Source organism: Erinaceus europaeus, chromosome 11, assembly GCF_950295315.1.
Source record: "Erinaceus europaeus chromosome 11, mEriEur2.1, whole genome shotgun sequence".
NCBI classification, from domain to species: domain Eukaryota; kingdom Metazoa; phylum Chordata; class Mammalia; order Eulipotyphla; family Erinaceidae; genus Erinaceus; species Erinaceus europaeus.
In genome coordinates, this window is record NC_080172.1 from 110,450,124 (window position 1) to 110,474,640 (window position 24,517).

Here is a 24,517-nt window from a genome sequence, read left to right on the forward strand (position 1 = left end):
CCTCCTCTCTCCATTTCTCTCTGTCCTATCCAACAATGACAACAACAATAATAACTACAACAATAAAAACAACAAGGGCAACAAAAGGGAATAAATAAATAAAATAAATATTAAAAAAAATACAGGACAAGTGCATCTATCAGCTTTATTAGCTGCAGTAATATGCATTATATGTAATTTATATATTATAAATTATGATAGGCATTATAAAAAACCTTTAGTTTTGAAAACATTTTATTCAAGAATTACATAATTTCAAATATCTTCCAAAATAGTTTCCTAGGCTGCTACAAAAGAAAGCAAATTCAGTAAGAAATTTAAATCATTAAATATGTTTCACTGGTATATACAGACAGGATGCCAAGCGATTACTATTTAGGCCTGGAATGCGTACCATGTACTTTGCTTTTTCTCATTCAAGGCTCAATCCAGCACTTGGTATAGGCTATGTACAACAGGCAGAGTTCAGTGTTCGTAAGATTTAACATTAGGTGCGCTTCAGATTATAGCTGTGGAAGTTTATCAACAGGGGTGTCAAATTTGAAGTCTGTAGGGAACAGATCTGGGGCTCGAGGGTAGATCAGTCTGTAGGACTGTCTGATTGTAACATCAGCAACACCAGCAATATCTCCGATTTCTGAAAGACAAAGATCGTAGTGAGCATTACTTCTATCCTACCAACATTTCAATCTTAAGAGACAACAGTAGTACATAATACTAAAGTTGCATAAAAGAAAATTCAAGATGTTTTGAAAAAATACCGATAATGAAAATACACTGCCATACTACTAAGATGTAAACAGCAGGAGTTAAAGTTAATAATAGCAATAATTCTATTAGTACAGGTGGCTTCTAAGAGCTGTCTTGGATGATGACACGGAATATACGGGGACAGCTGAACAGTACACAGGGCACATTAGTATGAGTGAATACTGCATATTTAGAAAGGATTGCTTCCTTTTCCTCACAGATCTTTTTTGAGTATCGTGGATACATTTCTGTAAAGAAATTTACACTTCTTTAAAAAAATATTTTATTTATTTATTTGGATATTGGATACAGACAGAGAGAAAATGAGATGGAAGGCAGAGGACCAGGGACTTGAACCCGGGTCCTTCTGCATTGTAGCATATGCGTCCAAGCAGGTGAACAACCACCTGGCCGCCTCTCTTTACATTTCTATGTTTTAGAGGTCCCTCTGGCTAATTCTGGTTAGAAGGTTCTTGCTAAGAATCCAAATGGGATTATGTGATGTATATTTTTCTAAGATTTATTTATTAATAATAGAGAAAGAAAAAGAGCCAGAGCATCACTCTGACATGTGCAATGCTGGGGATGAACTCAAGCCTTCCTGCCTGGAAGTTACTTGCTCTACACAATGTACCACACTTAGATCTTTCTTCTTAATTTGCTTTCCCTCCCCACCCCTTTTTTGTTGTTATTGATGTTGTCGTTGTTGGACAGGAGAGAGAGAAGTCAAAAGAGGAGGGAAGACAGAGAGGGAGAGAAAGATAGACAACTGCAGACCTGCTTCACTGCTTGTGAAGCGACTCCCCTTGCAGGTGGGGAGCCGGGGGCTTGAACCTGGATTCTTGTGTCAGTCCTTGCACTTTGCGCCACCTGCGCTTAACTCGCTGCACTACTGCCTGACCCCCTAGATTTCTTTCTTTTAAAAAGTTTCTTATTATCTTTATTTCTTCAATAGAGACAGCAGAAATTGAAAGAGATCTTTTTTTCTGCCTAATACATCTAAATCAGACAGCTATAGAATGCAGAAAAATTTAGATTTTTCTCCCCCCACTACTGTTCTGTAACTGGCCGGAATCCTATTTAAAGTCACTGTCATTTTCCTTTTTTTTTTTTTTAATATTTATTTATTCCCTTTTTGTTGCCCTTGTTGTTTTATTGTTGTAGTTATTGTCATTGTTGCTGGATAGGACAGAGAAAAATGGAGAGAGGAGGGGAAGGCAGAGATGGGGAGAGAAAGGTAAGACACCTGCAGACCTGCTTCACCACTTGTGAAGCAACTCCCTTGCAGGTGGGGAGCCGAGGGCTCGAACCAGGGTCCTTACACTGGTCCTTGCACTTTGCACCACCTGCGCTTAACCTGCTGTGCTACAGCCCAACTCCCTGTCATTTTCCTTTTAAGGTCAGTAGGAAAGTTTTCATACGGCAATAGGTGTGAAGAACAGACAAGACTGTTTTTAAATTTACATGAAGGGTCTTACCTTTCTGGGTCCTCTTCTCAGCGGAAGCCTGCGAGGCCATGTAAATGGCTGCAGCGGCCACAGAGATGGGGCTCCGGCCAGGAACCAAGTCCAGTTCCACAGCTTTGCGGGCGATGTGTGTAGCTGCCATCTGCACTTGTTTAGGAAGACAAAGGTTGGAGCAAAATCTGGACATGAAGTCTCCAGTTGTAATCAGATCCACACTGGTTTCTAAAGCCTTCAAGATGAGCTTAAAACATCGGCCAATTTCTTTCTTAGAAATCCGTGATACGGCACATATTTCTAGAGAGGAGCAAATAAATCATATAGTTCATTTTAAAAAACATTATTTATGATGATTAAAATACATTCTAATTGCAAACAAACCAATCCCATTCATGCCTTAAAGATGACTCAAATCCTATCAGATACACTAACCACAGAGGTAATTTAAATGCTCAGGGCTGGGGAGAGAGCATAACAATCATGCAAAAAGGCTTTTGTGCCTGAGGCAGCAAAGGTTCTAAGTTCAATCCCCAGCAACCACTATTAAGCAAGGGCCAAGCAGAGCTCTTGTGTGAGGGGAAAAAAAAAATTCTCAAGTTAATTTTAGCGTGCATCACTTTCCATTTCTTTAAGTTAAATTTAAGATTTTTCAAGCGCAGTGCCAATGACTGAACTCAGGATTTGGTGTATGGACTTTACCACAGAGCACCTTGGTCCAACTTTTAGTTCAAATTTTTTAAATATATGTATTTATTTATTTATTTTCTTTTTAGTTGTTTTTCATTTGTAGTTATTGTTATTGATGTCATCATTGTTGGACAGGATAGAGAAATGGAGATAGAGGAGGGGAAAACAGAGGGGGAGAGAAAGACAGACACCTGCAGACCTGCTTCACCACCTATGAAGTGACTCCCCTGCAGGTGGGGGAGCCAGGGGCTTGAACCGAGAACCTATGCCGGTCCTTGTGCTTTGTGCCACGTGCGATTAACCCACTGTGCTGCTGCCTGACTCCCACATTTTTTTAATGTGGTGCTAGGGAATGAACCCAGGGCCTGCCAACCTGCCTCCCACAACTTTCATTCTCTATTTTTACAAAGAGTGAGAAAAGGTGAGGGTGCAGAGAACAGGAGAGAGACACCAGTCAATGCTTCCCCAACCATGAAGTTCTACTTCTCTGCCTTTGATGTTCTCATGTGGTGCTGGGATGAGACCCGGGACTCCGAATGCGCAAGTCTTACTACTAACATATCAATCTGTCGCAAGTTTATTAAGGAGATGAAAGGACTCAATCTAAAGAATGCTTCTCAGGCTACACACATTCCTCTGAGTATGTGCGACAGCAAAAGGAGATCAAGCCGCAGTCACGGATGCAGGCCCTGCAGATGTGATGGACTCAGTTTGATGTCTGGCACAGCATGCGCAGGGGTGGGGTGATACTCTTTCTCTTTCTCATGCTCATAAAAACCAGCAGCTAGGGAAAAAGTTTAGCTGGTGGAACACAAAAATTGTATGCCTGAGACTCCTGGTTCCATCCCCACCACAGCACACACCAGAATGGTGCTGTGACTTCTGTCTCAAAATGAATTAAAAACAACACACACACATACACACAACACCATCAACACTTTTAGAACATCAATTTAACAAAGATCTTATAGTTGAAAAGAATGAAACAAACAAAAATGATAAAAGGTAGCACTACCTTTTACATTAAAAAAATTACAAAAATTGTGGTCTGGGAGATGGCACAGTGGATAAAGCATTGGAATCTCAAGTATGAGGTCCCAAGTTTAATCCCTGGCAGCACATGTACCAGCATGATGTCTGGTTTTCTCTCTCTCCTCCTATCTTTCTCATGAATAAATAAATTCTTTAAAATTCTTTAAAAAAGAAAGAAAATTTAAAAATTCATGGCCAGTGACTGAACATGTATTGGACTTGAAAGTATAAGGTCCCAAGTCCAATCCCTGGCAGCACATGTGCCAGTGATGCTCCAGTTCTCTATATTCACGAGTGGGAAACAAATCTTAAATATATATATTCAGGAGCCAGGCAGTGGCACACCCAGTTAAGCGAACATAGTACTGTGTGCAAGTCTGGGTTCAGACCCTGGCTTGTGGTCTGGGAGGTGGCGCAGTGGGTAAAGCACTGTACTCTCAAGTATGAGGTCTCAAGAATAAGAAGCCCTGGCTTTTCACCTGCAGCAAGGACACTTCATAAGAAGTAAAGCAGTGGGGGTTGTATTGTTATATGGAAAACTGAGACATGTTATGCATGTACAAACTATTGTATTTATTGTTGAATGTAAAACATTAATTCCCCAATAAAGAAATAAAAAAATAAATGAAAAAAAAGAAGTAAATCTGTGCAGGGGTTTTTCCAATCTCCCTCTCTTCTACCCCTCACCTCTCAATTTCTCTGTCCTATCAAATAAAAGGAAAAAAGAAAAAAAAGAAGAGAAAAACTATTCATGAATGAATGAAATATAATGATAGCTGTAAGTCGAACTCTGGCAGTGAACATCCGTCAGTGTTACGTATCACTTGGTGAATAAGCTGTCATCTCTCTGTGGGTAAACTGTAAATTGGGTTAACACTAGCCCCCTCAGAGCTTCCAACTCAAGTGAACGTGTGAACCATGTGACTCAAGAGAAGAAATTTCACTGATGCATTTTAAGGCTTGACTTTTGCAGAAGCCTCATCTGTGAGTGAAAACTATTTCCTGTGTATCAAGTACAAAGACTTATGACCAACGCTGGCCTATCTATCATGCCAAGCCTCAAAGGCCACAAGATATATCCAGTCCAAAGATCTTACTAGCAAAGAACACAGGGTTTATATGGAATATGACCCCATGTGGGAAAACAGCCTAAGAAGAACAAAGTCAATAAAAGCACAGAATGAATTTTTTTTTGGTCAGAAAACGGGAGAAGTGATAAGCATTTTACAAACACTTCCTTGGTTCAGGAACTTAACTGATCACAACTGACCTGATATATAGTTGAGTTGCCCGACTTGGGTCTGTAACCGTCATGACACAGACCACATGGAAAGTTCTATCTCTGTTACTGGAAACCCACCTTTGAAGGTCCGAGGAACCCCTTCTTGTCTGCAGGCAATGTAGAGGCATGCAGAGGCTATGGCATCATTAGCTCTTCCCTTTAGGCTCTTCTGTTCATAGACTTGCTTGAATAAGTTATTCGTTCGATCCTTCAAAGCAGAGACAGTAAGTTTAGTTACCTCTCAGTCATTTAATTACAGTATCAGCATTTCATGTGTTCCTTAAAATTATGCTAAGCCAATGCCAGAATGGCTTAAAGAAGATAGGCCAGTACTTACGACTATATTTCGAGGAAGGTTGATTCTGTCTGCCATGGTAGTGATTTCCTTGAATGCATTCATCATTGCTCGATCAGAACTACTCATAGTTCTCCGATTCTGGTACTTGGAATTACCAAATTCATCAAAACTTGCTGCGCCTGTGCCCTATAATGAACATTTTTAGAACTTAATGCTTAAAGTTTTGAAAGCCTGGATGGACAGTTTCTAGGAAAACCTAACTTAAAATCTGACTCCATATACCCAAGAAATCTACCCCCTATGCACCCTCCCTATTCATCAGTAGGAAAAAAAAAATCAACAATTTGTTTGGCTTTATAAGTTAACTCTTTTTCAGCCACCAGGTTCCAGATGCTACCACGATGCCAAACAGACTTCCCTGGACAGACAACCCCGCCCAGGTGTCCTGGAGCGCTGCTTTCTCAGAGTCCCGCCCCACTAGGGAAATCGAGAGATAGGCTGGGAGTATGGATCAACCTGTCAACACCCATGTTCAGCGGGGAAGCAATTCCAGAAGCTAGACCTTCAACCTTCTGCATCCCACAATGACCTTGGGTCCACACTCCCAGAGGGATAAAGAACAGGAAAGCTATCAGGGGAGGGGATGGGATATGGAGCTCTGGTGGTGGGAACTGTGTCAAGTTGATATCTTATCCTATGGTTTTGTCAGTGTTTCCATTTTATAAATAATAATAATAAAAAAGACATGATTTCTTTGTTTTGCCACCAATACTATTACTGCTAGGGTTCAATACCAGAACTATGAATCCAACACCCCCAGTGGCCACCCCCCCCTTTTTTCCCTTTCTATTTTATTTGATAAGACAGAGAGAAGTTGAGAGGGGAGGGGGTAGAGAGGGAGAGAGAAAGATAATACACCTGCAAACCTGCTTCACTGCTTGTGAAGCTTCCCCCTGTATGTTGGGACTCCCTGTACATAGTGACATGTGGGCTTAACTGTGTGCACCACTGCCTGGCCCCTGACGAAGACGGTTTTAAAAGATTTACCAAATGCTTTAAATGCAGAATACCTATTATTAAAGAATCTAATAAACACCACAACAGACCTAATGAGAAAACCATGTCCGATGTGTTTACGAAAGCAAGTATAGTTGTACATGCAATATTCCATCACTCCCAGGCCAAATTTTTCATTCTTTTTTAGAAAGGGGGTGGGGAAAAGGAAGAGACCTCACGGAAGTGTTGCACCATCTGTGGAGCTCCCGGTTGGCATCCACAGTGCTCCCATGAAGTCCTGGGGCTCAGAGCAGGAGCCGCCCACATGGCGAGGTGTGTACTGCTAGGGGAGCTAACTCCTTCCTGGTCCCTAATTTGCTGACTTAGCCATTTCCTATCAATTAAAAAAAAAATCAACACTGAAGTCATACTTCTCAATTAATTGTAATCTAACATTTTAAATGGACTCCCTATAACTTGTTTTTTTGATCCTGTAAGATTAAAGAAAACGTGAATTGGACCTAAAAATATTTCTGGACTACTGTAAATTTGTTAATGTAACCAATACCATGTTTTTCAAGTTTATGAAACATGAAAAATGAAAGACCTTTTTTCAAGCTACTCTTCTAAAAACAGACTATGCAGTAGTGATACAGTAAGACCTAAGACAACGTTTACTCCCCTCAACTAGGTTTTTGGAATATTGTCTCTACAACTTCTTGTTCAAGTGACTATGCAAGAAAAAGGTTGAAAAATTATGCAACTGCCTTATACAAGAAATCACCATTTATTTAACTGTATACACTTCACAAGCATTCTCATGTAACCGTTGGTAGTTCTATGACGAGCTGTTATTCTCACTTTACTGATGAGGAACGTGAAACTCCGATCAGTCCTAAGTTCGCCAGTATTAGAAAAGAAGCTCTGTGCCTACCCTACATGATATGGAAGGAGAGTACATTCCTAGTTACTCAAGGAACATTTAAAAAAAAAAACCCTCATAAAAACCATACTATGAATTCAACTTCATCTTCTGCAAAGTGTGTGTCATGAAGACAAGCGCCTAAGTGGGCAGGAAGGTGGCACAGCAGCTAGGGCGCATGCCTTGTCTGAGTTAAGACCTTTGAAGTACAATACTAGAGCAGAGCTCATAAAAATAAATTACCCGGGAGTCAGGCGGTAGTGCAGCGGGTTAAGCGCAAGGACCGGCGTAAGGATCCCAGTTCGGGGCCCCGGCTCCCCACCAGCAGGGGAGTCGCTTCACAGGTGGTGAAGCAGGTCTGCAGGTATCTATCTTTCTCTCCCCCCCTGTCTTCCCCTCCCCTCTCCATTTCTCTCTGTCCTATCCAGCAACAACGACATCAATAACAACAATAATAACTACAATAAAACAAGGATGACAAAAGGGAATAAAAAAAGTAAATAAAGATAAAAAAATAAATCACCCTTGGGGCCAGGTGGTGGCACACCTGGCGGAGCGCATGTGTCACCATGCACAAGGACCCAGGTTTGAGTCCCCATTCCCCACCTGCAGGGGGGAAAGCTTCACAAGTGGTGAAGCAGGGCTGCAGGTGTCTCTCTGTCTCTCGGCCTATCTCCCGCTTCCTCTCAATTTCTGGCTCTCTACCCAATAAATAAATAAAGATATATTTAAAAAATCACCCCTTTAAAAAATTACTTAAAGGGTCTGAAATGTACAGATTACTTTGTAGTTCTGATATGCTGGTCTTCCCTTTAAGACAGAAAGAACATGTAAAGCACCCTCATTCGTAGTGGCATTTCTGGCAAATCTGATCTGCATGGTAAGTTTTGCAAGCTGCCAACACCCACTTGTTTGGTCAATTTGTACTTGGCGTTTTCTTTTCTTTTTTTTTTTTTTAATATTTATTTTATTTATTTATTCCCTTTTGTTGCCCTTGTTGTTTTATTGTTGTAGTTATTATTGTTGTCGTTGTTGGATAGGACAGAGAGAAGTGGAGAGAGGAGGGGAAGACAGAGAGGAGGAGAGAAAGACAGACACCTGCAGACCTGCTTCACCACCTGTGAAGCGACTCCCCTGCAGGTGGGGAGCCGGGGCTCGAACCGGGATCCTTTTGCCGGTCCTTGTGCTTTGTGCCACCTGCGCTTAACCTGTTGTGCTACATACAGCCCGACTCCCATACTTGGCGTTTTCTGACAAACAGATTTATTACCTTGCCAATCATGGTGGACAAATCTCCATCGCTGAGAAGAGGATTCTGAGCATCTCCAACTCGAGATGGATCTTTTGTTGCTTTGTCATTGCTGAAAGTTCTCCATTCTGACCCCACATCAATAACCCGGTCACCTAGGAACAAAAGCAGACATCTAAATGGCCTCACCAGGTAGGCTTTAAACACTTTCCAGTATCTAACTCGGCCATTTTATGCAGAAGATCCCTCAACATGGACACACAGGCTCCTGCTTAAATATCGTGGACCAGATAATTTGTATTGAAGAAGCATTCCTTTATTATCCCACTTCAACAATAACCCTCTTTACACATTATGCTATGATTCTTTACATTCTAAACCACCGAGGGGAAATTAATAAAAAGACAAATAGAAATATATGCATACATATTGATTCAGAGCCAAATAAATACTGCATAAAATTTACAAAAGGAATGTGAAAAAACACTATTTGTAATTGTATTAAAGTGAGTAATTTTTTTTTAAACCACTAAACTGTCATAGGAAAATACCTTGAAAAGGACACTTGGGTGGGGGTGGACAGCATAATGGTTATGCAAAGGGACTTGCCTGCCTGAGGATCCAAAGTCCCAGGTTCAATCCCCTGCACCACCATAAGCTAGAGCTGAGCAGTACACTTTGGAACAACAAAAAAAAACATTAATCTTAAGATTAATTAACTGGGACCGGGTGGTGTCACTCCTGTTGAGTTCACACACCACAATGCGGAAGGACCTGGGTTCAAGTTCTTGGCCCCCATCTGTAGGGAAAAAGCTTCTCGAGTGGTAAAGCAGTGTTGCAGGCATCTCTCTCCCTATCACCCTCTTTCCTCTCAATTTTTGGCTGTCTCTATCCAATAAATAAAGATTAACTATTGAGCCGAGTACTTTATAAAGGACAAATCTTTTTTTAAATTTATTTTTCTTTTTTGATTGGGAAGAAGTAGAAAGTCAGGTAGGCAAAAAGGCAGCGGCCAGTTATTTTATGCTAAGATATTAAAATTCACTTTGATATGAACTGATAAGGTACTTATGGCTTTGTGGAGAATGCTCAATAGATGGTAATATTTCTGTTATAGACAAAAATCAAACATTTAGGACTGAAAGTCTTATAAACTAAGTGACACTTTTATTGCCACTTCACAAATAATGGGCTTGAACCATACAGCTAGAGCTCAGCTACACACTGGAGGGCAGAATCTGTTACATCTATTTGTAAGTCACGAGCTTTTCAATCCAAGTATCATAAAGCGCAGAAACTGGAGCATTTTCATCTTTGCCTACATACAAAAGGAGAAAGGAATGGCAGAAGTCAGTTATCTCAACAATTAAAATACGTTTTGATACTGATACTCAGCCATAACGGTCAAGATCCTGGACTGTAGGGGCTGAAACGAGTGCTCCCTGGGTAGGTGTGTGCCTTCCAATCTGGGAGACCAGGTCTGAGTCCTGGTGCCACATGGGACAGACATGGTATGGCCCTGAAGGAGCTCCAGTGTTGTGGTGTCACTTCAGTTCTGTCTTCTCTACTGAATGAAAATAGCCTGGAGCAGTGAAATTGCACACGTGTGAGGCCTTAGATCTGGGGGTGCGCCTGGGCCTGGGTGAGGGAGTCGCTGGGAAGGGGAACTGACGGGGGGGGGAGTGTGGATTCTGGGAGCTTGGGAAATTGCTCAGCTGGTAGAGTGCCCGAGACTCTTGGTTTGACCTACTACCTTAAAAGTTTGATTTCTTCTTGTTCATGAAAAAAAAAAAAGACATATATTAAGAAGGGAGGAGAGGGAGGAGAGGGAGGAAGAGGATGAAGATGAGAAGGATGCCACTTGCCACAAAGCTATGGACAAATGATCTCATTTCTGTGTTCCTTACTCTCTCAGCAATCAAATGTCTCAGTTAAGATTAACAGCTGATACAAGTATAGTACATAGAGTGCTTGGAGTTAGTAAAATGAAAATCAGAGGCAGATATTCTGGCCTCTCTCACAGTGGTGGTGGAGGAGAAATGAGAAGTATCATTTGTAAAATACTACTCTTCACATTAAACTTTAAAAGTATTAACGTGGTCTGCTGGAAATACTTGATCAGTAGGGCAGAAAATGAAATAAGAAAAGATCAGAGAGGAGGACCTTCATGTAGACTATTAAATCTATCTGTTTTATAGAGTACATAAATTTAATGCTCATATGAAGAGTAGAGAGGTCACAATGTAATCTTAATGTTACATTTAAGGAAAAGGTAAATCCACAATAGAATACTTCATTAATTTTCATTTTCCCAACCAGGTATCACTTGGGCTATGCCAAGTGTCCATGTCACAAGAGAACTGAGGTTAGAGGTGGGATTCCCACTTACTACACCTGTCTGCATTAAGAACGGCCAAGGAAAGCAGAAGCAGGGAAGTAAGTTACCATATTAAATGAAACCTGTTTCTTCCCCTTTTAGGAAACATAACTAATGCAATTTTGAAGGTGGTAATTCATTAATCCTTAAAATACTACAACCGGAGCAGTAAGTATGCCAGACCTACATAATTACTCCAACATGTTGGAACCGGCTTGCTGTGAAGAACGGCATCTAAAACTTAGAATCATCCCTTTGCTAAGCGTAAGAGAAAAGGATGTATCCCCAAAGCCTATCACTGAAAACCACAAACTAAAGTCAAACCATGTATTTTATACATTGTCTCATTTACTAACAGTTGGATTCTTAACAGTTTATAAAATTTCTGCTAATTGGTAACCACTTTTTTGGGGGTGGGGACTTGTTAAAGAGACAATAAAGTTTGAAGAATCTCAGTTACTGAACTGTAAATACATAGCTTATAAATTAGTAGAGACAAGTCTGGAGTCTAGACTGACTCAATTATGCTAGAAGCTAGGAGCTATGAACACATACACATTTCTGCCTTACAGGAATTTGGAGACATGTTAAATATAGGCATGGGGGGATGAGAAATATTCCAAAGTGAAGTAAATGTTAATAAAGTAGGTTTGCTTCCAAATATGTTGCTAATGCCTTAACTAGAACTTCTAGTTTCTTTTAAAACACGTCTTAATTGATCTGATGTCCATGCATCAGACTGCCTAGTATAAACAATACCCAGGATGAATTTAGGAGAAAGAGGCCAAACAGAATAATTTCCCCCTTTCAGCTCTACCCAATTTCCTAGTATTTCCATATGGTTTATTATAAACTTCTTGATGTTAAATCCAATTTGAAAGTGATGGTAACCAATTTCATGTTTTAATGTCTATTATAGAAGCTACTAACCCAATGCCTCACTGACTATAAACATATAAGCAACATGCAAGGTTATTATTTATAAAATGATTATCTAAATGTGATTATACTGCCATCTACTGCTCAACATCCAAGTGACACATACAACCAGGATTTAGGGAAAGAAATCCCATAAAGCAGTGCCCTTAAAGGCAAGTTTTATGGTAAGAATAACAAATCTTTGTAAAAAAAAAAAAAAAAAAAAAAAAACCATTTTAGAGATCACTACCAAAATTTCAAGGATCACTCATAAGACAGCCAATGACAAATTCTAATACTCCATATGTTTAAAGTAAAAATCCTAAAGTGGAAAGTTAGATAAAACTATTTTTTTTAATTATCTTTATTTATTGGATAGAGACAGTCAGAAATCAAGAGGGAAAGGCTAGAGAGAGACAGATAGACACCTGCAGCCCTGCTTCACCACTTGCAAAGCCTTTCCCCTGTAGGTGGGGACTGGGGCCTCAAACCTGGGTCCTTGTGCATTGTAACATGTGTGCTCAACCAGGTGCGCCACTGCCTGGCCCGGTAGATAAACTTTTAAAGACAAGCAGGGAGAGGGAGAGAGAGATCACAGTAATGAAGCTTCCATTAATACAGCAGGGGTGTGGGGGGTGGGGGGCTCAAACCCAGGTTGTGCTCAGATCAGTGCAACAAACCATTCAGGTGAGGTATCTCACCATCCCTTCATCAGACAAATATTTCAAGTTCCACAGTGTTTAAAATAGAAACAACCCAAAGTATACAGAAAACATACTACACAGTTATTTAGGTGTGTGTGGGGGGAGACATTAAACTTGTGGGAAGCTGCCTTTTCCTAATACCTCCCAGCCACAACCTTGCTATTCTGCAATATGGCCTTCATTTTCATCTTGAGGTAGAACCCGTCTCCCTGCCCTTATGATACAGAGGAGCTACTACTGCCTTGACTGATAAAATCCAGATGTGATCCTGTCCGAGGCACAAGCCTAATCACCCAAGCCCAGCTTCCTTCCATTCTCTAGGGGATTCTGGGAACAATCAGGTATGAAAAATGACTGTTCTGAGTTTGAATTTAATACTGATATATGATAATGACAAATATGTACATGTGAGCATGTACAGAGGAAAATTAGACTCAAGGGCCATATTCAATTAAGTTGTTCTCAATATATTATAACACAACAGAATCTGGTGGCAGACTCCCTTGCCTGCCCTTGTTGGCCATGGGGTAGATGTTTTACTTACAGAGTACTGGATCATCCATTTAATTACTATATCTGTGAATCAAAGTACCATGTATTTTATTATTAGTCTTTTCTTTTTCTGCCTCCAGGGTTATCGCTGGTGCTCAGTGCTGACGCTACAAATCCACTGTTCCTGGAGGCCATTTTCCACATTTTTGTTGCCCTTGTTATTCTTGTTGTTGGACAGGACAGAGAGAAATTGAGAGAGGGAGAGAAAGATGGATACCTGCAGACTCTCTTCACCACATGTGAAGTGACCCCCCTGCAGGTGGGGAGCTGGGGGCTTGAACCAGGATCCTTAGGCTGGTCATTGCGCTTCTCACCATGTGAACCTGGTGTGCTACTACTGCCTGGTCCCACTACTGTGTATTTTTAAACTACTATCAGTTATACTTAAGAACTAGTTTCTCAGAAAGATCCTTCTATAAATTATAGAAAGGAAATTTAATCATTAGATTGCAAACTTTTCTGGTCTTAAAATTTACCCACTAGTTTTGGTTAGAACAAAGCTGAGATCAGTGTTCAAGATTAATAAGTAAAACAAAACTTAATGATGGTCTAGTTTTCTCTCTCACCCTCATCTCTCTATTAATGCATTAATCATAAGGAAAATTTAAAAAGTTAATTATTCTGGGAGATGAAATAAAATCAAATACTTTGTGGCTGTTGCTAAGGGGCTATCAACTCACTGTCCTCCTCTCCTCCCAATAAGTCTTAAAATATAAGAAACTGGGGCTTGGGCGGTGGCACAGTGGGTTAAGTGCATGTGGCGCAAAGCGCAGGGACCGGCGTAAGGATCCCGGTTCGAGCCCCTGGCTCCCCACCTGCAGGGGAGTCGCTTCACAGGCGGTGAAGCAGGTCTGCAGGTGTCTATCTTTCTCTCCCATTCTCTGTCTTCCCCTCCTCTCTCCATTTCTCTCTGTCCTATCCAACAACGAATTGCGTCAACAAGGGCAATAATAATAAACACAACGAAACTACAACAAGGGCAACAAAAGGGGGAAAAAAATGGCCTCCAGGAGCGGTGGATTCATGGTGCAGGCACCGAGCCCAGCAATAACCCTGGAGGAGGAAAAAAAATATATATATATAAGAAATTAAAATTAAATGTTTTAAAAATAAATTAATCTTAAAAAAAAAAAGTATGGACTCCAAGCACAAGAAAACATTTACGTCTTTTGAATTACATCCCTTCTCCTACAGCTTAGTATTACTTAACTGAGCTGCTGGTTAACATGGAGATAAAGTTGATGGAAGGCTGAATATTCAATGGAAAAATTGATGCTTTTTTTTTTTTTTTTTTTTTTGTTATCACTGGGGCTTCATTACTCCAGGATAAGTTTTTTCCAGCTAGAAAGAGGCAGACTTGGGCGGTAGCGCAGTGAGTTAAGTGCACATAGTGTGAAGCGAGGGGGCCAGTTCGAGCCCCCAGCTCCCCACCTGCAGGAGAGTCTCGTCACAAGCGGTGAAGCAGGTCTGCAGGTGTCTTTTTCTCCCCATCTCCCCTCCTCTCGATTTCTCTCTGTCCTATCCAACAACGATGACAGCAATAACAACAATAATAATCACAACAGTGATAAACAACAAGGGTAACAAAAGGGGGGAAAAAGGCTCCAGGAGCAGTGGATTTGTAGTGCAGGCACCCAACCCCAGTAATAACCCTGGAGGCAAAAAGAAAGAAAAAAAGAAAGAGGAAAAGACAAGGGGGGAGGGGCTAGTTCTAAGGCCTGAAGCTGAAGCTGAAGCCTTCTCCAACAGTGGGGGTCAGATTGGAGTCTGGGTTATTTATGCACAGGGCAAAGGAGCAGATAATCAAGTGAGCTAGTCGCTGGCCCCACTACCACCTGTCTCAATTCACTCTTACATCTCTGTTAGCTCTGGATATTTTCAGAAGCAACATAAAGACTGGGAGATAGCTTCCTCCATAGAACACACGTTACCATGGGCCAGGCCCCAGGTCCAAGCACTGGCATCATAGTGGAGCAAGACGACAAAGGTGTCTCTGTGAATGGATGAACAGTGCTGCGGCATATTTCCCCCTCAAAACTAAAATAAGGAGGAAACAGGTTGTCACAGAAATGGTAGGGCTATACAGACATGAGGTCCTAATGTCACACAGACAGGAAAAATTAAGAGAAACAAAGTAGAGCAGGCTGGGAGGTGGTGCCGTGGCTAGAGTTCTGAACTTAATAAAAGCACGAGGCTGTGTTCTTGATCCTAGGAATGCATGTGTCAGAGTGATGGTTCTCTCAATTATGCAAATAAAAAATAAAAAGCACCAATATATTGTCAATTAACTTTTGAGAGTCAGTAAATGTTTTCTCTAGAAGGCTAAAAACTATTTTAGATTAAGTGGGTCAAGAAGCCAAAATGAGGCTATTCCATAAGAACTTATATAAAAATAAAACACATTCACCAATATTCTACTGACGAAACTTAAAACAAAGATTGAGTATATATTTAGTTGTAAGACACAGCCATAACTGGAGAGAATGCCGTTCTCTCTTGGGGAGTTGAGTTCACTTAATTGGAGTTCAGAGTTTGTGCTTCCTGTCATCACAACTGATTGCAAATGTTTACCTGTTAATGCAGGGTTAAGACCTTATAGATTTTTAAATTTTCACAGTACTGCCAACTGAAATTCATCTACAAGCATATGATTTTGACTGAACATATTGTTTAGAAAGCATTTACAGAACTGTGCCACATGCTTCTGCTATTCGTATTTTAAGTTGTCACCACATTATGGATTGAACACTTTCAATTGAAGGTTAAGAAGAAACCCATCAACTATAAATAATAAGCAGATTTTGAAATGCAAAGATTTCATTTGGGAGGCCAGGTAATGGCGCCCTCTGTTAATCACGCATATCACCATGTGCAAGGATGGGGTTCGAGCCCCCTGCTCCCCACCTGCAGAGAGGATGCTTCACAAGTAGTGAAGCAGATCTGCAGCTGTCTAGCTTTCTCTCTCCCCAGCCACCCTTCTCTCTCAATTTCTGATGTCAAATAGAGGGAGAGAGATGATTGCCAGGAGCCAGGAATTCCTTATTGCCAGCACCGAGCTCCACCTACAGACCTGGGGGCAGAAACAAACTAACCTCAGTTTGCATATATGGTAGCCACAATCCAGAAACAGCCTAAGTGCCCAACAGTAGGTGAGTGGATAAGAAAAATTGTGGAATATATGCATGATGGACTATTACTCAGTTTTAAGAAAAGGCAAGATCTCTCTTACTACAACAAGGCTAGAACGGGAGAAAATCATGCTAAAGGAAACAAGCCAAAAGGAGAAGGGCAAGTACTGAAGGATCTCACTCTCAGGTAGGACTTAAGAATACTACTCAGCTATTAAAAATGGTGACTTCACCGTTTTCAGCTGATCTTGGATGGAGCTTGAAAGTTAAGTGAAATAAGTCAGAAACAGAAGGATGAATATGGGATGATCTCACTCTCAGGCAGAAGTTGAAAAACAATATCAGAGGAGAAAACACAAGTAGAACCTGAACTGGAATTGGCGTATTGCACCAAAGTAAAAGACTCTGGGGTGGGTGGGGGTGGGAGGAAGAGTTCAGGTCCAAAAAGGATGACAGAGGACCTAGTGGGGTTGTGTTATGTGGAAAACTGAAAAATGTTATGCCATGTACAAACTATTGTATTTACTGTCAAGTGTAAAACATTAATCCCCCAATAAAGAAAAAAAAAAAGAAACAAAGCAAGAGAAGACAGGGCAACTATTAATAAACTGTGGCCTAGTTCCAGTAGCTCTAAGAAGGGAGGGGGGTAGAGAGAGGGGAAAGGTAAAGGTAGAAGGGGGTTTGGAACTCAATTCCTTATGATGGAGGCAGATGACAAGTTTATGATGGGTGAGGTGTACTGACACTTACCTTGGGAAAATGAGAAATTTGCACTCCTGTGACTATAGTCTTGCAAGTCAACATTTCCTCAATAAAGTGATTTGGTTAAAAAATAAGTATACAGTTCCAACTATGACACCATCTCCCCAACAATAACCTGGGTGCACCTGCACATTAGATGTCAGGCTTGGGCAAAAACTAGTAAAGTCATGGGCGCCTTGTAATATACCTAAAATAGACCTATTAGCTTGTTCCAGAATGGAGACCCCAAATATTCATCTGCAATATTCTTCCCTTTAGGTTCATGATTAGTCAATAATTTGCTCTGCTTTCTATCTTAACTCTTTTTCAGCCACCAGGTTCCAGATGCTACCATGGTGCCAAGCAGACTTCCCTGGACAGAAGATCCCACCAATGTGTGCTGGGGCCCCGCTCTACTAGGGAAAGAGAGAGACAGGCTGGGAGTATGGATCAACCTGCTAATGTCCATGTTCAGTGGAGAAGCAATTATAGAAGCCAGATCTTCAACCTTCTGCACCCCACAATGATCCTGGGTCCATACTCCCAGAGGGATAAAGAATAGGAAATTAAGGGAGGGGATGGACTATGGAGTTCTGGTGGTGGGAACTGTGTGGAAATGTATCCCTCTTATCCTACGGTCTTGTTAATATTTCCATTTTATAAATAAAAATTAAAAAAAAAGTATACAGGTCTGAAAAACACAGAAAAATATTAACTTAGTTTGGAAAAATATAGCCAATAGATGTGTGGAAACGATGTTCTGGTTTCACAAAATATAGAATATTAAAAGAAACTGACTTTAGTTGAGATTCACATAATGTCAAGGATACTGATAAAAGAGACTATTAAGGTTAATATATAAACACTGTTCTCACAATTCTACACTGAATTATGACATTACAAAGTCTGCAGCAAAAGGTAATTCCCAAAGTGTTCAGAAGTAAAAGTTAAAGGCAATTCAAGCACAACTTGAGAGAGATGGCAGGTTGAGTCCCAGCCCACCATATAAAGCAAGCATCTCAGTGAAGTGAATCAGAGACTTTTGGGTTTTCCAGCATACATAAAAGTATATTTACACTACACAATAGTCATTGTGTACCTGTGTACAATGACAAAATGTCTAAAAAAAAAGTACAGCAATATAGTTCACTTGCTTTGTCACATGTATAAGCCCCTGACATACTAAGGGAAGCTTTGGTGCTGTGGGGTCTTTTTGAAAGTCAGCCTGGAGTGGTGAAGCCCCAGTGACTCAAAGAGAAAAGGAAAAAGGGGGAAAACAAACAAAGCTCCAAACTAAGTGAATACATGCTGTTTAAAAAAAAAAATGGCACTTTCGAGACTTACTTAATTCTGTGTTGCCATAAATCTTCAGTTATCAAAAACAAACCAAAAAACCTGAAGTTATTTGCTAAGAGAAATGAAATAAAGTATGCCTTGCACTGGTTCAACAATACTTCAGTCTTGTCCCTGAGCTCAAAAATAAAAGAAACCTTGCCACTGGCAAGCTACCCAGTGTAGCAGTAGCAGTGTAAATTAGCATGCTGAGCTGTAAGTCAGTGAGAGTGAATGAAGTTCACTGCTGATATTAGTGTTATCAGTAGCATGACACAGTCAAAACTTTCCCACAAAATACCAGCTGATGAATGCGGTAACAGTTATAGGCCTTGAAAATCATAACACATTCACAATCCTTGTACATTTGTGCAATGATGCTTTCTGCTCAACACATTTCAACCTTAAGCTACGACACATTTCTTACATCTCCATCAGTGCTGAAATAGTACTACTACAGTATCTTGGAAAATACTGTCTCCTATAGTTACTCCATGAAGATGCTCCACAGTGACTTCAAATTCTGCACTGACTCTTTGAGTAAAAGATAAACCAGAGGAGTCTGTAATATCTGTCTAGTCACCAGGAATCCCGAGGAATAAAGTCTACGTGGCCTGGAATACTCGGGGGACAGAGTGCTCGGCCAGCAGGCATTAAGTCCCACACGCTGCATGTGGTTAAAGGGCTGCTCTGGTTCTCTCCCTCCTTTCTTCCGTAATAAACAAAACGAGGTTGAGGGGGCTCAGTGGCAAAGGCATGCATGAGGTCCTGGATTCATATGGACTTCAGGCACAGCATCTAAGAGTGGGGCTCTCTTCTTTGGGATCAGCTGCCACAAGTTATAAATTTAGATATAAATTTAGTTATAAATTTAGATATCTGGATAGTCGAAATACGGCATCCGTGTATTTTACTTTTTATTTGTTCCTTTTTTCAATTTTTTCTGTTTTATGATAAATATTAATTACCTATAGCAGAAAAAAGGCAGAATGTTGTAAAAGAGCTTAAAAAACACACAAGAGCAAAGTACGAGCATAACTCAGAGACATGGCAGGTCTGTTATATAGTGAAAAGAGCAATTCCACAAGTCATATAAATGCCCGGACTTGCCAGCAAATATGTAAGCTTGTTTCTTTTACCTTTTAAGCAGAGCACAGATCAGCTCTGCTTTATGGTGGTGTGGGGAATTGAACCTAGGACCTCAGAGCCTCAGGCATGAGAGCTTTTTTTTTTGCATAAACACTGGGCTATCTCCCCACCCCAAAAAATATAAGTTATGGTTATGCTATATTATAGTATGTTAAGTGTGCAACAGCAGTATGTCTTAAAATATACTGTTCATACCTTAGTCAAATGTGACAGAGGGGCCGGGCAGTGGTGCACCTGGTTAAGCGCACACGATACAGTACTCATGGGCTGCAGTTGAAACCTCTGGTCCCAACCTGCAGGGAGGGAAGCTTCACGAGTGGTGAAGCAGGGCTGCAGGTATCTCCCTCTCCATCTGTTTCCCTCTCAATTTCTATCACTGTCCAATAAATACATAACTTTGAAAAAAAAATAGTACTGATAAGACTTGTTTAACACAGCGTTGCCATAAGCCTTCAATTTGTTAAAAAAAAAAAAAAAAAGAACAAAATAAACCAAGAAAAACCCCACAGTATTTGCAAAGAGGAACAAATCCAAGTACAATAAAGTGAGGTAGGCCTGTACCCCAAATAAGGATTTAAATTAAAATCATAGTAACTACTCACCTACAACCAGGCCACATTCAGGACAGATCATATCACCAGCTCTGTAGTCTTCCACTAAAATCGCATCTGGATGGTTTGGACACGTAACCCTTGGAAGAGCATCCAAACTGAAAAGAAAAAAAAAAAATTTTAACCCCTCTGAACTGATCATCTTGGGGGGGGGGGGAACGAGTGGGGGTAGATTCCAACATCTGTGAACACAGAAGGCTTTGAACTTCATGAGTGGTGAAGCAAAGATGCAAGTGTCTCTGTCTCTCCCCTAATCTCCTTTCAATTTCTCTCTGTCCTATCAAATAAAAACAAAACAAAAAAGAAAAAAGAAAAAGGAAAAGAATGGCTACCAGGAGTGGTAGATTCACTGTGCAGCCCCAGCAATAATCCTGATGACAATAAAAAGAGAAGAAAAGGAGTGGTCTGGGAGGTGGCACAGTGATAAAGCTTTGGACTCTCAAGCATGTGATCCTGAGTTCGATCCCCGGCAGCACATGTGCCAGAGTGTCTGGTTCTTTCTCTCTCCTCCTACCTTCCTCATTAATAAATAAATAAAATCTTTAAAAAAAATTGAGAGAGATAAGAAAAGGAAATAAAACAATACCAGATAGGATGAGAAAAAAAAACCCACTATAGTCTAATATCTGCAGATTTGAGGCTTAAAAGGGGAGAGGGCATTAGGACCTGAGAGATAGAGAAACTGGCATTGGCGCTCTGCTGATGGGCAAGTTCCAGGTGTGGTAACACCAATTTTGAGCAGGTGCACTCCTGGGACATCAATAAACCCTGTAAAAATGCCCCTCAATTAAGAAACAACAAGGGGGTCGGGCGGTGGCGCAGTGGGTTAAGCGCATGTGACGCAAAGCGCAAGGACCGGCGTTAAGGATCCTGGTTTGAACCCCGGCTCCCCACCTGCAGGGGAGTCGCTTCACAGGCGGTGAAGCAGGTCTGCAGGTGTCTATCTTTCTCTCCCCATCTCTGTCTTCCCCTCTTCTCTCCATTTCTGTACTATCCAACAACAAACGACATCAACAATGGCAATAATGATAGCCACAGCGAGGCTACAACAACAAGGGCAACAAAAGGGGAAAAAAATGGCCTCCAGGAGCGGTGGATTCATGGCGCAGGCACCGAGCCCAGGAATAACCCTGGAGGAAAGAAAAAAAAAAATTTTTTTTTAGATAATATAGAAAAAAAAAGAAGAAAAAAAAAGAAACAACAAACAAAAATCTATGGCGTTCGAAGTCAGGATACAATTATCATTGGGAAGAGGTAATGTTTGAGGGCACTAAAGAAACTCCCAAGATACTAGTGGTATTTGATTTCTTCATCAGATTTCTCTGGGTGGTAGCTAGGTGTCCATGCTCACTCTGTAAATTGATCTATACGCTTAAAATGTGAGCTAACTCCATAAAGTAAAGTAAAGTAAAGGGCAAGCCAGCCAACAGTTTACAATGTATTACTTTTGAGGGCAAGATGAGAGGTGGTGTGGTCTAGGACATTGTAACTGCTGTTCAATTTTCCTTCCTTTTTCATACTATTTGTGTTACTTATCCAAAAATAAATGAAATTACGCTAATGTAGTCAATTTTTAATCAAGTTACCTAGGAGAGTAATATAAAAGAGGAACCACAAGTGGGCTGGTAGGGGGAACAAGAGATTAGGGGAGAACAGGAGTAACTCAACAAAACAACATGACACTAAAACTAAATTAGTGCTGACAAAATAGCTCACTGGGATAATATGCTGCTTTGCCACATGTGTGACCCAGGGGTGAGCTCAACCCTCACCTCACTGAAGGAGGATTCAGTGCTATGGTCTTTTTCTCTCTCTCTCTCTCTTTTTTTTTTTTTTCACTCTCTCTGTCTCAACCTTAAGATAAAAAAATACATATTAAAAAAAAAAACCCAAAAACTTAAGACTACCTACTAATACATACCCCAATAGTCCCAAACCCCATTTTGAAACTGCCTACTATGTGTATTTAGTGCTGTACATATTAATCTTGAAGATAACCTAACCTTGCAAGACTGAGTATCAGCTTTTAAATGGTGATAATGCCTGAGAACGATTCAAATTTACATTCAAATCCTAAACACTTGTGTTCCCCTCAGCAAGAAAGAATATACCATGCAATTTCACAGCTTTGAAACTGTTTTATCTTCCTCTGGGAAGGGGGGGGGGAAACAACAACAAACAAAAACTATAGAGGCAGAAACATGAACTCTGTTGTCACTGATAGGAGGTTAAGTTTATATTTCAGCGCTCTCTGAGAAGCTCAAGTTTTTCCCACTTACCTACAAGGAAGCCTCCCTCACCTGACAGCACCACACCCAGGGAGGATGACTGAGCCTTCAATCACAGAATTAGAATCGGTAAACAAGAGTGTCTGTTGACTTGACCCCATCATTGTCATTTCACATACATTCAGAGTCCGGCCAGCGACCAGGAACGGCCTAGACCTCTCTGACTGACTCCTTGATAATAATGGCTTTCATTAGCAGCTCAATTCCACCCAGGTTTTAACAGGGTCAGAAACAAAAAAAAAAAAAAAAAAAAAAAATCGTGCCAGAACTGCTCTCCAGAAACTCCAGAACTTAACCTGATCGTTTTAAGACACCGAGTTTGAGGGGCCAAGTGGGTGAAAGCAGAAAATTTGATATCTGAGCCTCTCTTCTGTAGCTAGCACCACCTTTAGGAAAGTCGACAATGGCGTGACTCAGTTTACACCGAATGCAAAAAAATAAATATTATATATAGGTCTACCTCGTAGTGATGCTGAGGAATATAATTAGGACCTGCAAGCATTTTTATTTCAGGTCACAAGATTGCAGGCTATCTTTAAGGGCACTGCATATGTTTCCTGGGCAGCTGAACACGTCACCTTTTTGTTTGTTTCTTTTCTTTTCTTTTCTTTCCCCTTTTTAAAGGGGAAATAACCCCAGAGTAGCTTCCCAGTAATAGGTAAGTGATTTTTCTTTCTTCTCCTCCCCCCCCCCCCCAGCAGACATCTGTAAAGAAATCTCCCAGACAGAACTTGGCTCTGCAGAAAGCCCTCGGCTTGCACGGGAGGAGGCCGCTGGGGGTGGAGACCAGTTGCCACCAGACAAGGAAGGCAGCCGACGTCCCCGACTCTCTCATGTCCAGAGAGAGGGAGGAAGGGGGGCAAGCTTTCCTGCTTGTTGCAAAGGAAGATTCGCGGGCCCTCGGACTGGTAGAGTCGTAGACGAAGGGGAAATAATAATAATAATCAACACCGGGGGTGTAGGTGGGGGAAGGAGAGTTTTTTTTTTTTTTTTTTTAAGGGGAGGGTTGTTTGAAATAACCGCAAAAATACGCGAGGGCTAGAACTCCAAGAGGCCGCCGGCGGCTGTGTGGGCGACAGGCCGGGCTGGGAGGCCGAGCAGGTAGCGCCGAGAGCTCCGAAACCCCCCGCGGTCCTGGAAGCGCCTTTGTCCCGCTCGGCCAGACAGACGACCGTAGCCCCCTCCGCTCAGTTCCGGGTCTTCAGACCCTGGCGGCCGCCCAGCAACCCCTGGCAACTCTGTCCGTCCGACCCTCGGTGAGCCCGAGTCAGCAGTCCATACTAACCGGCTGGTAGACGCCATCTTCCCGGCCGCCACAGTTTGCCCGGAGGAAGCAGCTCACACAAGAACAGGAAGCGACTGTGCCAGCGGTCGCGCAGCGACAGGCTTTTATAGGCGAGTTGCACCGCCGGTCATAATAGGGTGCGGCTACGGGTCGGGAGGAGGGCCAAGAATAGCTCATCTCTTTCCCGCCACGTGCTTTGCGTTTTCTTATTTTTTTTTCTGTTCCTTCTGTTCGTCAGTGCCTTATGTTGCTGAAGAAGTCACGAAACGTGCACGGATCATTCGCAAAGGAATCCTGCAAAAGGGCTGCATCAGGGATACTCTCAGATTGATGGAATTAAAATACAAAACCAAGCGAGGCTTCCTGGTGGTGGCAGTGGTGGTGGGAGAGCTATCCCCCTACCCAACCCCCCCCCCCAAGAAAAAGGTTCACTACCCTCCCCAGGGGGGAGAATTATGCACTTATAGCACAGTCTTCATAGACCCGAGGGGGTGCTTCCACTTAACAATTTGGAACAAAATAAAATTCACTTAGGTCAGCAGTAACAGGTGGTGGAGATTGTCATCTGCTAGCAAGCTGTACTTTCTTGGGCGCGTCCCTTCACCCTTGGACGCTAGGAGTAACAGTATCTTCCTTGCAGACCCTTTTAGAATTGGCAGGAGATGAAACAAAACCCTATGAGAACACAGTAATCAGAGAGGCTGGGGAGGTGAGCTCTGACTTATTTTTTTGTTTGTTTGCTTTTTTCATGGC

General features: G+C 41.5%; 1 protein-coding gene across 1 annotated transcript; it reads right to left on the reverse strand.

Moving 5' to 3' along the window:
• Positions 1 to 216: 216 nt before the first annotated feature.
• On the reverse strand, positions 217 to 23,900 carry GTF2B (general transcription factor IIB). Its single transcript, XM_007536699.3, has 7 exons — positions 23,765 to 23,900; positions 20,183 to 20,289; positions 8,701 to 8,834; positions 5,552 to 5,698; positions 5,293 to 5,422; positions 2,229 to 2,510; positions 217 to 637 (listed from the first exon to the last, which is right to left on the reverse strand). Exons 1-7 carry the CDS (start codon positions 23,779 to 23,781, stop codon positions 504 to 506), a joined length of 951 nt encoding a protein of 316 aa, XP_007536761.1. The 5' UTR covers positions 23,782 to 23,900; the 3' UTR covers positions 217 to 503.
• Between the last annotated feature and the right edge of the window lie 617 nt (positions 23,901 to 24,517).

Bases quoted from the DNA above. Each gene is read 5' to 3' on its own strand.
- GTF2B (XM_007536699.3), bottom strand. The intron at 5,699-8,700 runs GTAATAAATCTG...TGTTCATTATAG, and splicing joins TGTCCACCATGATTGGCAAG to GGCACAGGCGCAGCAAGTTT. The intron at 5,423-5,551 runs GTAAGTACTGGC...TCTGCTTTGAAG, and splicing joins ACCTTCCTCGAAATATAGTC to GATCGAACGAATAACTTATT.